The following is a 15441-nucleotide window of genomic DNA, read 5'->3' as shown; positions in this document are numbered from 1 at the left end:
GAAGTTGAGGTGCACAGACAAAAAGCTTATACAAAGTCTTGACTAGGGGCCTGTGCCCCCTACAGAAAACTTGGACATTGTGGACAGCATATATATGAAGTAGAAAAAAAAAAGCAAGAAGGTCTATACATACAGCTCACAAATAAATAGAAGTTTACACAATAGTCAAGTGAAAACAAAATGCAGTAAAAACAAAAATTAGTGCACATGACATGTGCACCAATCAAATGTATACAAATGGATGCAGATGGAAAAAGTAAACAGAGTAATGATAGCTAGTAAGAACCGGTGTTAAAAGTAAGAAAGCATTACAAATACAAAATATATATACTTAGTAAGTTACGAATGTACCAAAGGTATAAATGACACATGACAAAATATATAGCACTAAGCAGAACCAATATTTTCTTTATTAAATATAGGTTTCCTTTACTCTTGGAACATGTGCTGTGTTCTTTTGCTTGACTCTGTCATAAGTAGGGCTGTTGAAAATGGAGCATTGCTAACTTCTGAGCAGACACACAGGGCACAGTGTGTCTACTCGTTTGTCCTGTTCGATGCCCTGTTACACCTTACTTAAATCAGCAGTGACATCCATTATCTGTTGACAAAACTTGTTAGATCTATCATCATTTTTGCCCGTTATTATCATTGCCAGGATATTTCTGACTGTTGAAGCCGCGTTTGTGCAGTGCAAGTTGTGAGCAAAATTTCTTTTTCATTAGCAGAAATTTCATTCACATTACTGTTTTAGCCGAACAAAAGCATGTATTATTTGCAAAATAAGTTACCACTTCAATTTCTGTTTAATAAGTCAAAAACTTGTTTCTTGATCAGATAATTTAATTCTTTATTTATAGCAGCTTGAAATTATAATCCTTTCCATCTTGTTAAGGGACACCGAAGTGAATTTCAGTTTTGGATATATGTTATAGATATCACTAATGCACCTATTTGCCAGGGCACTAAGCTATAGTTGACTTATAATATACACGAAGAGAGGAAATGGATGGCAACTTCAGTGGTGCTGTTGTGAGCTTTGACTCAAGTTAAATGACACATATGTGTTTGGTTGATACCATTATACTGCTACATGCATTTTGCTCGTTTCTTTCGGGCAATGCCTGTGGGTGTTTGAACTAGGAAAGAACAGCACCAACTAAGACAATCATGAGCGGGAGAACGACACAGGACAAGCGCTATCTAGCCCAAATGAATGTTGTTCGGAACTTACGGGTGCCTCAACGAAGAAGACGACGAATTGCTCCTGGGTCTCGAGCTGTTGGCTGAACTGGCCAGTGTTGCAGTTGTTTTGTGAACATACATTGTAGATAGCCTTCAGAGTTTAATCCCTCGTTAGTGTGACATTTTGGTGGACGCTGGTGTTTCCTGTCTTCGCCACAGAGCTTCGCAGCGGCTGCACTGTCAGGCTTACCGCCATGGCTCCCGGTGATGACACCTTGTATGCATTTACACCTGTGAATCCAACAACAACATACGTCACGGTTACCAATCCCTGCGGTTCTGGAATATTCTCTGGCCAAGATAATGTTGACCATTCATGACTGGCTCAGCATGTATGAGCACGTTAGCCAGAACAACCGCTGGTATGCTACCATAATGCTAGCAAATGTGATGTTCTACATGCGTGATACACTACATGTCTGGTTCCGGACACATGAGCAGAAGCTGTATAGCTGGGATGCCTTCAAGGAGAAGCTCCATGATTTCTTTAGAAACCCGACTGGTCGTCAACTGGCTGCAAGAAAAGAGCTTGCGATCAGAGTGCAGTCTTTCACTGGATCGTATGTCTTATACATACAAAACTTGCTCGCCCTTTGTTGGAAAGTTGACGATAAAATTGCCAAGGTTGACAAAGTAGGCCACGTCTTCAAAGGAGTCGCAGATGACGCGTTCAGCTTATCGACCCACAACAATGTTTACACCATCTATTTCATCTTCAAGGAATGCCACCGCTTCGAGCTGGCTAAAAGCTGCCACGTGATTCCAGAGTTCTCCTGTCTTCCTAACAAGGCTGTGACATAATCCTGTGTCAGCCTCACTACTTGCACCCCTTCAATGAGAATGTGATGCATAGCGTTCACCGCGAGCTTGAGGCTGCAAGTCCAACCCCATTCCATCCACGCCTGCTAGACTGCACCACTGACCAATCAGCACCGTTGATCTCCCTCATTCAGGCAGTTGTGCAGCAAGAATTTGCCAACCTTGGTTTTCCTGCTGCCTGCTCTGTCTCCCGACCCGACGCCAGACTGGTGCCAACAGCTGTCCCTTGCAGCGACCTATATTCTCCCAGATTCCACAACCCTACTGAATGGAGAACTCCAGACTACAAGCCAATCTGCCTCCGTTGCTCCTGAATTGGCCATGTAGCTTGCCACTACCGCACTTCCTGGATGTCCAGGTATTGGAGCTACTTTTCCCCCTCTCTTCGCCCATATGCCTATTTTCACTGCTACTTGCCTTGCCGTGTATCTCCTACCTCTGACATTCCTGTTAGTGGCACTCATCCCGCTCGCTTGCCGTCACCTCAGTGCCATCGGTCCCTGTTGCCCCAGCCACGCTGCTATTTGTCCCTGACCAATTATAGGCCCTCTTGGATGGAAAACTAAACCATGCAGCTCCTAGGGGTAGAGCTGCATTATTTTCGTTGTGCCATAATCCTCAATTAATACTCCCAACAAACCAGAACTTGATGTTCATGATAATGGTGTCTCTTTGATGGTGTTAATTGATACTGTAATACAGGTGTTCATAATTACTGCTAACCTCCGTCGCCGACTAAATAAGGTTCTCATGCCTGCTACTACACAAGCCGTATGTGTCGCCGATGGCAGCACTGTAGCCGTTACAGGAATGTGTACTGCCCATATAAGCATCATCGGCCACTACGTTCCACTTCTTTTTACAGTGCTGATCAATTGTCCCATGACCTTATCCTTGGACTAGACTTTCTTATGGCGCATTCTGCTCTGATCGACTGTTCTGCCGGTACCCTCTGCCTCGAACTTCCTCTTCTTCTGCATATTCGTGCCGAACTCCTGGACAACTTTAGTACGACTGCCTTCGTCCGTCTGTTGCCTAAAGCCATGACTTTCATAGATCTGCTATCATCTTTCCCTGTGCCTGATGGTGATTATGTCAACACACCTGTTCCTGATGTCCTTTTGATGCACAATATCACTGTGCCCCACTCCATTGTAACCATCACTGATAACCAGATATGCCTTCCCGTTGTCAATTTCGACCTGACAAAGCAAGTTCTACCCCAAGGCTTATTGGTTGCCATGCTGCGTGCTGTAGCAGATCAGCACATCAAAACTTTTTCAGTAGACGTCTGCTCCAATTCTTCACCACGTCCACAGGATGCAATTTGCCTTGACACAATATTTAGTCCCATGATTGCTGCGGACCTATTGCCTGAACAAGCAGCAGTCTATGCCACCTTTTGGTTTCCTACTGCGGCACCTTTGACCTCAACAATCGATAACTGGGTCAGACTTCACTTGTTAAGCATGACATAAATACTGGTGACGCTAGTCCCGTTCATCGCCGCCCATATCGAGTTTCTGCATCAGAGCGTAAGGTTATTCGAGATGAAGTGAACAAGATGCTTGCTAAAGGCATTGTTGAACCCTGGTAGAGCCTTTGGTAGTTGCCCATTCTGCTTGTTAAAAAAAAAGATGGCACATGGCATTTTTGCATAGAATATCATCACCTAAACCGAATTACCGAAAAGGACGTCTACCCCTTGCATTGCATTGACGGTGCCTTCAGTTGTCTCCACAGTACCAACAACTTTTTATCAACACACCTTTGGTCTGGTTATTGGCAAATTTCTGTTGATGGAAAGCGCCAAGAGAAGACTACATTCATCACCTCTGATAGTCTATATCAATTCCAAGTTATGCCATTCAGTCTATGCAACGCCCCAGCAACGTTTGAATGTATAATGGACTCTTTGCTTCAAGGGTCAACATGCCTCTGCTATCTAGACGACATTCTCATATTTTCCCATACATTTTAGACACACCTTGAGTGCTTATCAGTTATTCTTCAAGTATTCTCGAAGGCTGGGCTCCAACTGAATTCACCGAAGTGTCACTTTGGTCGCTGGCAGATTACAGTGCTGGGTCACCTCATTGACGCTTCCGGTATTCGACCAGACCCGGAGAAAATTCGTGCTGTCACATCTTTTCCTGTACTTAAGTCTCTCAAAGACGTCTGAAGTTTTGTAGGACTATGTTCCTACTTCCGACAGTTCGTGAAAAATTTTGCAGTGATTTCCCAACCACTTACTGACCTTCTGATGAAGGATGTGCTGTTTACGTAGGGTCCCGCTCAAGCTACCCCTTTTTCCCACCTCACCACCGTTCTCACCACGGCACTTATACTGGGCCACTGTGACCCGTCCTCTTCTACAGAGGTCTGTACTGATGCCAGTGGTCACGGGATTGGAGCCATTTTAACCCAACACCAATGGGAACAAGACTGCTATCGTCTATGCTAGCTGCCTCCTCACAGCAGCGGATTGCAACTGTTCGATTACAGAGCGTGAATGCGTGGCCCTCGTCTGGATGGTTTCCAAATTCTGCCCTTGTTTGTGTGACACGCACTTTTCTGCAATCATGGACAATCACACACTCTGCTGTCTTTTGTCACTCAAGGATCCTACCAGCTGGCTTGGTAGCTGGGCTCTGCAGCTGCAAGAATATTCTTATGCAGTAGTTTACAAGGCCTTCATCAAAACACAGACTGTTTATCACATTATCCAGTAGGTGAAGCATCTGCCGTCCCTGCACCAATGCTAACTTGTGTTTTCTTTGTTTCTCAACCTCTCCATGTCGCCGTCGCGCAACGCCATGATGCCACCTTTCACATTGTCACGGCCTGTCACCCGTTCGCCGTCGGCGCGAAGTCGTCGACGGTGTATACAAGTCGGTTGGTCGTTCTGTACTTAAGCGAACACAGTGAGGGAGTCAGAGTCGGGAGAAAGACAGAAAAAAAATATATATTTATTGACTGACAATGACAAAAAGATTAAAAGAAACACAAAAAAACACAAGAACACTAACACACATGCACTTAATCGATATCAATGATGAATACAAAAGAAATACAATGAACAGTAACATTAAATATGGAGATTAACACTACACAAAACCCACTGGTGGTCAACTAAACAGAGTTCAAAAGAAAACAAATGATGGCATATGCATGGCCGGGCACCAGCAGCAAGTCCATAAAGCGTGGAGTTGATGGCAGAGCTTTCCTGAAGAACGTTGGTGAGCCGATCTCATTGCGTTGGATGCGATTGCTGGGCTGGGTTTCCCGGGAGTCTAGGTCTGATGTCTTCCCTCGAGCAGGTTGAGCTAACTTGAGGGGAACTACCGTGAGCTTCGTTGCAGACATTGGTTTGTCGTCTCTTACGTCAACTAGTAACTCGCAGTTCAGACGCGGCTAGGTGGCCCAGGCGATACTGAACGCACTACAGTGGAATCTCGTTGATACGATTCTCACGGGCACCGAAAATAAAAACGTATTATCCAAAAATCGTATTATCCAAAACGGACTCCAAAAGATCGCGAATAATACATACTTGGCACAGAACTTGCTTTTATTAAAGCACTTTAAAATAATCCGTCATTTTGCACTGCACTTTTTGCTTTTCGAGGTCCTGCAGGAAGCTTTTCTGGAACTCGTAAAAACGAGTAGCTGACTTCCCTTCGGCAGACTTCCCTTCGCCGGAAACGGTTTTATACGACAGGCCATGCCGTGTTTTAAAACGATGGAGCCACCCGCCCGAAGCTTTAAAATCTTCGATGCCCAACGAGAGTGCTATCTCATCAGCTCTCTCGCGAACAACTGTCCCGTCCACGTTCACGCCCGCCGCCCTTACTTCCCTGAACCATGCCAGAAGAACCTCTTCCATCTTGCCATGCTGGGCGCCCCTTGTTTGCTTCACGCCGGCGCGGAAGACTTGAATGTTCTTCTGAATTTCTTCTCGCTTGCTGACGATTGTGTTCAGCGTGGAGACAGGCAAACAAAGTTCGCGTGTCAGGTCGACACGTTTCTTCTGCGGATTTTCGTCGACTTTTGCTAGGACGTCGAGTTTTTCTTTCAGCGATAACGCTTTACGCTTTCTAGACATGGTGAAGCGCACGGGTGAAACGCGGCACCAAAACAGAAGAAACGATAAGGGCGAAGTGCAAGCTGAACGCTCGAAACACCAAAATGGCAACGAGAAATGGCAAGCACAAAGCCAACAAAGCCTACAGCATTGTCAATGCATGCGCTAATCACTGCTTCTTGGTCACGTGATTTTACCGTGAGTACTGTGTCTTAGGATAGATGGCGCTAAAAACCTTCGGTGTGTTTGGTGTGCGAGCTTGCGAAAATTGCTCCCAGAGGCCGCCACACTGCTGCAGGCGCTGTGCAGAAGCACGGCCGGACTCTAGCCGAGCCGAGCCAGGCCAAGCCTCGAGCATACAAAGCGCGCGTCGCCGCGTCTTTAGTCCGCCGTGCCTGTCGTTTCGCTCGATGTTAATTTCAGTAGCTCTGCCCACCCGCTTCAAAGGACTGGCTCTGATGTTATCATCATACAGAAGACGTTTCCGGGATCGTATTATCCAAACCGACGTGGAAATACGATCGTATTAGCCGTACAAAAATGCATTTACCTCTATAGAGCATCGGCCGGGAACGAAAAAAAAACGTATTATGCCGAAAAACGTATTTAGCCGAATCGTATCAACGAGATTTCACTGTAGCTCATTGACGCTATTCAGCTGGTTGTAGGCTCGGCTTCTAGACTGCTTAGCTCGGTCTAAAACCTGCGTTTAAATAACTTCTCCTTTCCCTAGTTCCCTGTGTTGGGGAACGGCAGATATTGGTGACGATCCAATCAAGTTCGCCCAGTTGGATCCTGGCTACTCCCAAGGTGTTGGCCACGCCCCTTTTATTTAGGGGCGAGGGAACGGGTGATTCCCCTCTGCATTTAGAGGTCGCGCACTCGTATTGCATCACACGCACACCCTTGAGTCCATGGTGGGCCTGTATTGTTCATTCACAAACACAGGAGAAACGACCGCGGCCGGCCACATGGCGCTGTTGGCACACATACACTGTCAGCAATTCATGGACATGGAATTTCACAGACACACCACATATTTCAGAGTATTCACACCCCCGCCTTCTTAGTAAGCTTCTAAATGCACGCGTGGGGTAGAGAATACGCAGGGGTTTCTACAAAAAGCTGTCGGGGCGTCACGGTCGCGCCGACGACAAAAAGACAATAATCTCTAAACCTGCCTTCGACTTCTTTCGGCTGCTTGCCCGAGTAGCTGGCAATACCCATTTTACTCGCCGGTCTTTATTTCCATGACCTTTTGGCGGCCGTTGATCGGTGCTTCGTCGAATCGAATAATGCTGCATCGTGACACACATCATCATTGATCACTTGGAATCTTCGCCTTCCGAATTATCGCATCACTTGTTTGTCTTACGGGATGGTGTATTATATTGCGACAACGTTCGCTCTGACGGTCTTGCCCTACTTCTCCTCATTCATAAACATCTCCGGTCAGCTGTTCTTCATGAACTTCTCAACTTTCCAATTGCTGGTCACCTTGGCGTATCCCGCACTTTTGACCGAATTTTCCAGCGCTTCTTTTGGCCATGCCTTGCCCGCTCCGTCTGGAAATAAATTGCTGCATGTAAGAAATGTCAGTGCTGAAAAACACCATAGACGCTTCCTGCCTGGTGCCTTCATCTGCTCAACATCCTATCGGAGCTGTTCTTTTGCGTTGGTTTGAACTTACTTGGCCCTTTCCCTCTATCAACATCTGGCGACAAGTGGGTCGCTGTGGCGACAGATTATGCCATGCGCTATGCAATCACCAGAGCACTCCCAACAAGCTGCGCCACAGATGTCGCCACTTTTCTTTTACACTATGTGTTTTTATAACAAGGAGCTCCACACCAACTGCCCACTGACCATGGCCGGTCATTCCTTTCAAAAGACATCACTGACATCCTGCAGCCCTGCTTCACCAGGTACAAGCTGACTATGTCTTATCATCTACAAACTAATGGTTTCATGGAGCATCTTAATCAAACCCTGACAGATATGCTTGTAAAGTATGTCTCGTCCAGCTGTACTGATTGGGACCTTGCTCTACCTTTTGTCACATTTGCACATAATTTCTCGTGCCATGATACTGCTGGTCATTCCCACATTCTTTCATTTGTTCAGCTGAGATGCAACATTGCCACTGGACACATCCCTTCCATCCTCTGCAGCAGAGGACAGTGAAGACACACTTGACGCCATCACCAGGGCAGCCCAAGCACGTAAAATTGCCCACACTCGCCTCCTGACCTCCCAAGAGAACCTGCGGTGTTTGTATGATCGCCAACACAGAGATGCGCACTTTTCACTTAGATCTCTGGTATTGTTGTGGTCCCCGACCCGTCACATTGGGCTGTCAGAAAAACTCCTGTCTTGGTACACAGGCCCATACCGAGTGCTGTGTGCTGTATCTCCACTGACATAGGAAATGGCCCCAGTCAATACCAGTGCTTCACCTGCCCCGCATTCCACTGACGTACATGTCACATGCCTGAAACCATATTTCTCTTTTGTTAACACTGATATATATAGATGCACCGGGACAGTGCTTCTGCTGCCAGGGATAATGCTGCATGCATATTGCTTCTTTCATTTGAAAAATGTGCGTGCGCGCATCGATGAAGAAGACCAACTGCTTCTGGGTCTCAAGGTGTCGTTTTGTAAATAGCCTTCAGTGTTTAATCCCTCACTTGCATAACAATATTTTTATTGACAATGCTGAAATTCAGTGCAGTTGTGCTTCATTTCATTTTCACAAGGAGTGTACTTATACCTTGTTTGTATCTCTGTGGTTTCATAGAGAAAATACAAAGTCAAGCAAACTGTGGCACCAATATTCACAAGTAGCACACTTATTAAAGGGACCCTGAAATGATTTTGACAATTTTGTCTAAATGTGCTGAGTTGTTATGGTACGTCCTTCTGATCATTAATTGGCGCATCTAAGTGCTCCGAGTAAAGCCTGTAATTTATTATGAGGTTTTAAAAACGTACATCACTACCGATCACAGCACTTCACTCAGCTGAATTTTCAGCCGCCCCTGGCCATTTGACGCAAGTTGCCCTAATGATGCCAGTAGGGTGAGCTATCCGATTGGCTGCCCAGGGTGCAGCATCGATAATTTTTCTAATGTTATGGTGAACAAATGTTGTTTGTAATGGTTGAAATGTTAGTTAATTAGTTTCTATAAAAAGAAAGTACCAGAAAGAAAATGCATAAGGACAATTTCTCACTACACTTTAAGCGCTTCTGGCACAAAGCAATTGTCGTCTGCTTCTGTTACAACGTGATCCAGGTTGACGAGAGCTCCGCGGTCAGTGTTGATCTCGATCTTTATTTTCAGAAGAACTATGGTTCGCCCTTGTTACGTTGTGGGCCGCAAACGTAGTGACTCAAACATAGCGACTGGCAATATGTCAAGCTGCAACATCGTGTCCCTTTGCAAGGCAGCAGACGAGCGGAGTGGCTGCAGCGCATCGGACTGTCGCTATTCGATTGACGCCAGGATTTGCGCATTTGCGGCTGTCAATTTACGCCAGAGGATTACTACCACACTAGTGTTTTGCGTGTCCTGTATTCGGGTAAATGCAAGCTTAAGCGGTCTGGGCCTTGCAGGGGTTGGAGGACGGGCGTCGGGATGAAAACCAAAACTTGGGAGTATTTATTCTACATTATGTACAGGGAGGTGAGAGTCATGTAACATTCGTACAGTCATTACGGGCCGGCAGCAACTCGGACGCTGCGGCCCGCGGCAAGAAGTTCGAGAGAGGTGAATCAGGGAATGCTCCAGAATGCTCAGGTCTCTCTGGAAGGCTTCTTATAAACCCTTCGAGCACTGGAACTCACGTCATGTTTGACCAATGAGAGAGTCCGCTCCGATGACGCCACTTTCAGCCAATGGTAGGCGCCCGTGTCGCGGTGTCACACCTGGCGGCTCTCTGCGGTCTTGCCTCGCAGACTGGCAATGCACTTCTAACGAGGAGAAGGGGAGGGCTGCTCATGCTCCATTGTCCGAAGCCCCCTTCTAATCCCGGCGGCGTACGAACTTGTTGGCACGTGAACTTGTTGCCTTCAACTTGTTTGCTCGGCCGATCCTCTGGAATGTGCTTTCCTGCTTCTGCATTCCTCAATTAGCTGTGCTGCGTTTCGAAGTGGTTTGGGGAACTCGAAGGAATCGCAGGAAACAGCTCCATATCTAACAGCCTGGATGCTTGACCGTGCTATTTTACAGGATGAGCAGAGGCGCTAACATGAATGGTCTGCACGCTGCAACAACTGGTGGCAAGAGCTCAACCAAACACAGTAGCTGTAACAAAGTCTATTCTACTTTGCTGCTGGTGTAAATTTTCATCAGGAGTGTAATTAAATGTGTAAAATGCTTTACACTTAGTTAGCGCAATATTAGCTCTTCGTTTGACTGGTTAAGCTCAGTGCCACCACGTAGCTGGACCATGCAGACCGATTAGGCCGCCCATGAGCTCGCTTACATCTACGCGAAAGCTCCTTCATCAGCTTGACTTTATGCCTCCACCCATCTGTTGAAACGCCCATCTTGCCCGTGGTTACATGAATACCAGACATGCTCGGCACTGTGACAGAATGCTTGCAACACTTCGCTGCTTGCTGCTTCGATAGCTCATGCTTGGGGTCGACCGCCAAGCGACTGGCGGATAGGTTGGACAGGCTTTGCGTGCTACCAGAAGTATACGACACGAAGTGCCATCATGACGCAGAGCCAGTGAAGGTGGAGCTTAGCCACGATCAGTCGGCGTATGAGTTGAGGAGAAAATACATGGCTGTGGAGGAGGGTAACTTGTAATTGTCCGTAGCTCTCTTAATATGAGACACTTCACACAAATTATGGTATGAATGATTAACTGTAGCTGTACCCTACATGTCTACAAAATTTGTCTGAACTGTTTTTGGGGCCCTTAATTAGCTTTATGCAAAACTTTGCTTCAGCTCCTTTCAGTTCGGTCTCCTGTAGAGTACATTTCAGAGCCTGGATGGCACCTGAACTTTGTTCTGGGGAATGAGTTCAGAAGCCACGTAATGAGCCTTGGCATGCAGGGATGCGCAAAGGAACCTGCATTCATACACACTAGAATGAAATAATTTGTGCGCTGGCATCTTGCTTAGGTTGCAGAAATGTCACTCCATTTAAGATGCTGGCCTCCTGCGTGGACTCGGGAGAGACCTTGTTAAAAAAAAAAAAGCCCCATGATGATTGCTTCACCTGCAGGCATCTCCTATTTTGTGTGTTGCTCGCTAGCTGAGGCAACATAATAAACACCAGACCATCTGAAGGCACTGTGCGATTCTGCTGACACACTGTAATAAATATTAGCAACACTTCATTAACTATAGCTTCATTTTAAACTGTTATCAATAGAATGGGAAGTACAAAGGAGGAATTTTCGACCCTAATCCTTTAACAAACCTGTGCTTAAATGTGCATTGGACCCATGAAATGTGGTGTAAGGAGTCCGCGATCAAATTTTTTGGAAGCAAATGCACAAGGCATAACATCACTTGAGTGTAATATATATATATATGAGGTAGAATGTGCTACAGTGATTGTTACCTTGCTTTTTTTTTTTAAGAAGAAGAATTATTTTATTCACTCAAGAAAATAAAATCACAGTAACAAGATATACAGAAGGAGGTCCCAAAGCACGAGGCTGTAGGGGGACCTCCTGTTCTAATTAGAAAGATCAAAACAAATTAGGTTACAGCAAACGCAGCAAAGTATTAAAGTTGTCTACAAATAATTACACATGACAGCAAAAGAACCGAAACATATAGTACAAAGAATGGCGTTATGAACAAATAAAAGTAACAAAACAATTCAGGTTAATGCAAATACAGCAAAGAGGTAGAATTGTTAACATGTATTAATGCAAGAAAACAAATCAACTGAAAACATGGCATAACACTGTACAAAATTTCATCATGTACTGAATTAAAAACAAAACAAAACACGGGAAGTGAAATGTAGCCTATGAGACAGTGTTCTAACAATAACTGACACAAGGAAACAAGTGGACAGATATGATGAAATGTTGGTGAAATGGTGGAATGTGAAATGTTAAAGAGATATAATGGTTTACCCATTATGAAGCAAACAGAACATGTGAAAATTGCATTATAGCATTCACAAGTTAAGTAAATATGAGAATAAATGCTTTTTAAAGCTGCCTATACTGGGAGACAGCTTTATGTCCGTTGGAATACAGTTCCAGTAAGACATCGCTGTGAACGAAGAAGTGAATTTGCCAAAATTAGTTCTGATTTTGGGTAATAAGAAGTTGTTAGCTAATGCAAATCGAGTATTATTATGATTAGCAAGTTGTTCAGTGTTAAAGATTATTTGGGGAATGTTTGAGTGAAGGGAATTATAGACAAGGATTGCCATGTTTAATTGAAATAGTTTATGAATTGTGAGAATGCGATGCTCTTGCAAAAGAGCAGATGCACTACATCGAGGTGACTGGAAAGTAATAATGCGGATGGCCTGGTTCTGGACGTATTGTAAAGGAACAAGATGAGAGCTATATGTGTTGCCCCAAGTCGCAATGCAGTAAGTGAAGTGACTGTGTATAAATGCATGATAAAGAGATAGCAAGGTTGGTAGTCTAAAGTATGGACGTGCTTTTATAAGAATCCGGATACCGTATCCAATTTTTTGCTTTAGATGTGAAATATGGGTAGTGTACTTTAAGTTGGAATCGAGGACAACCCCCAAAAAACGACAATGACTAGAAGGTTTGATGGGGTAACTATCGATAGTTATGGTTGGAATATGTATTATTTTCTTTTGAGTGGGATGAAATAGCATAAAGACTGTTTTACTAGGGTTAATTTCTAAAGAGTTGCAACGACACCAGCGAATAATGTTTTCCAAATCGGTATTGAGCTTAGAAGTTAGGCCATTAATATAGGTGTCAGCAGTTAGAATCGTAGTGTCGTCCGCATAGAGATAGGTTCACAATGCGAAAGATGGGCAGTTAAGTCATTAATGTAGATAGTGAAGAGCAATGGGCCTAGTATAGACCCCTGAGGAACTCCCCTATCAATTAATTTGAAGTTAGAAAGATGATTAGAAATACTAACAGCCTGTTGTCTATTAGTTAAATAATCGCGAACAGAAGCCAGCGCCGGTCCTACAACGCCGATTGTGTTTAATTTAGTAATTAAAATATTATGGAGAATTGAGTCAAACGCTTTGGTGAGGTCAATAAACACTGCTCCTGCATATTTACCTTCGTCAATGTGGTGCTTAATTCGATCAGTGAAAGAAAGAAGTGCAAGATTAGTAGAGCAACCTGCACGAAAACCAAACTGCGTGGTGCAAAGAATGTCAAATTTTGTTAGATACTTAGTTAGACGCTTTTCAAAACATTTCTCTATAATTTTGCTGAACACGGATAATATAGCAATAGGGCGATAGTTAGAAATCAACCCTCTATCACCTTTTTTAAATACAGGTATTATTTTGGCTTTCTTAAGTTTAGATGGAAATACACCGCATTTAAATAAAAGGTTAATTACATAAGAAAATGGGTCAGCAACAATATCGGCAACATATTTTAGGTGCACTGGTTGTATTTCATCAAGACCGGCACTTGTTAGCTTTAGTTGTTGTATGACAATATATATTTCGTCCGGAATGGTAGGATATAAAAAAAAGATTGTGCATTGTCAAGCACCTAGTTGTTAAATTTTAACACTTTTATACTTCATTGATTTTCTCTTCTGTGCAGACATTTCTGGAGTGCGTGCGCTTGAAGACTTTTAGTCGATATGGGTTGCAACAAGTTCAAGTGGACACGCACTACCTCCAACTCTACTTGTGGCGGTTTGTCAGTGATGAAAAGTAAGCCTGATGTTTTGTACATTTTGTAGTTCAGTTGCACACTGTTATAATAAAGTCACGTCTAACACAGAAATACCTTCATCATATTCGATATTCATTGTAACCATAAATTTATTACATGTTGATATTGGCGAGAAACATTTAAGATTCACTTATATCTGTGTTCATTATATTGAGGTTTGACTGCGTATAACTGAAGGAAGGATCCGTGAAGAAATGTTTTTACTTGCTGTTTTAAAAAAATAAAGCAGTATCTCATATGTAATGGTTATTAGTAAAGTGGTGAAGTGACTTAGCGAACTGTGTTTCTCTTCAGCCTGGTGCATGTGCTGCTGGATGAACTGATGGGCAGTGCGATACATCGTTGCTTTGACCCAATGCTGATGGAACCCAGTGTGAGTAGCACTTCCGCAGCTTTGACCAGGCAAGAAGGCTTTAAGCTAATGGCATTTTGTCTGTTCTGTTCCCTCCACAGGTTGTAGAAGTTATCTGTGAACGAGGTTGAATGACTGTTCTATTTTAGAGTCACTGGACAAAGAGTTTACTAGGCTTAACAAATAAAAAAAATTTTCCACTTTATTGTTTTGGTCTTACTAAACTTTTTCTGTGATCACTGTGTGCAATCCTGCCTTAATTATTCTTCCTTTGGGTGCCTCTCTGTAATTGCCAAGTTTATGCTGTACACATAAATTTTTATATTGTGCAGCATTTGCTGTTTGTCAACCTACTGCTGATAACCTTACATTTGCGGCATTTAAATTATAGGTAAAATACCAGGAGGGAAAAAGGCTTTAAAGCGATACTAAATTAGTAACTGAAGAACATTAGGGAAGTGCCACCATGACATTCCTACTGCACCATTGTTTCTAATGTCTTCTTCAGCTGATCCTTTCGGGGAGCATTGTGTTTGACTGGACGAAAGAGACCGAATCGCTTCGCTCCCGCGTCAAGTGCTCTCAAGTGCTCCGAACTTTGGAGCACCTGAGCTTAGGAGCTTTGGTTAGAAGAAATCGGATGCTTGTTGTAGTCACGTGGTTTTGCCTCCACCATTTCCTCCTCTCACAAGTTTCACTTGTGTGCTTGTCCTCTGCCTCTGAGTTTGAGTGAGGCTGGATCTGCCTGGCCTCGATTTGGAAAATGGAGGTGACCAGTTGATTCTATAAGTAACCTTTATTAGGATTGAATGGATTGCAGTCTTTGGAATTACTCTTGGTGTATGCTGAGCTGCTTCCTGACTTGTGGGCCACCTCATAGGATGTTATGCTTACTGTGGAATGCAGAAAAAAACCTTTAAACTTGGCAATTATTGTGTAAAATATGACTTCGAAATGGCAGTCAAACACGCAAATGAGTGTGCACCTGTATCTTCCTGGCATCAGTATAAGATTGTTGCAGTTTTTTCCTGTATTGCAAATA

The 15441-nt window shown here is 44.1% G+C and overlaps 1 protein-coding gene across 3 annotated transcripts in view; it reads left to right on the top strand.

Moving 5' to 3' along the window:
* Vps51 (vacuolar protein sorting 51) overlaps positions 1–14604 on the top strand; it is a 59591-nt gene extending 44987 nt beyond the window's left edge. For all 3 annotated transcript variants that reach the window (XM_065430652.1, XM_065430663.1, XM_065430658.1), the window contains exons 17-19: positions 13913–14025; positions 14342–14420; positions 14501–14604. In XM_065430652.1, coding sequence (XP_065286724.1) covers positions 13913–14025; positions 14342–14420; positions 14501–14530 — 222 coding nt within the window. In that variant the 3' untranslated portion in view covers positions 14531–14604. The remainder of the gene's footprint in view (positions 1–13912; positions 14026–14341; positions 14421–14500) is intronic.
* The last annotated feature ends 837 nt before the right edge of the window (positions 14605–15441 follow it).

Source organism: Dermacentor albipictus, chromosome 1 (genome assembly GCF_038994185.2).
Source record: "Dermacentor albipictus isolate Rhodes 1998 colony chromosome 1, USDA_Dalb.pri_finalv2, whole genome shotgun sequence".
Taxonomy (NCBI): Eukaryota; Metazoa; Arthropoda; class Arachnida; order Ixodida; family Ixodidae; genus Dermacentor; species Dermacentor albipictus.
Note: the sequence above shows the minus strand (reverse complement) of the source record. Positions and strands in the feature narration are given on the sequence as shown.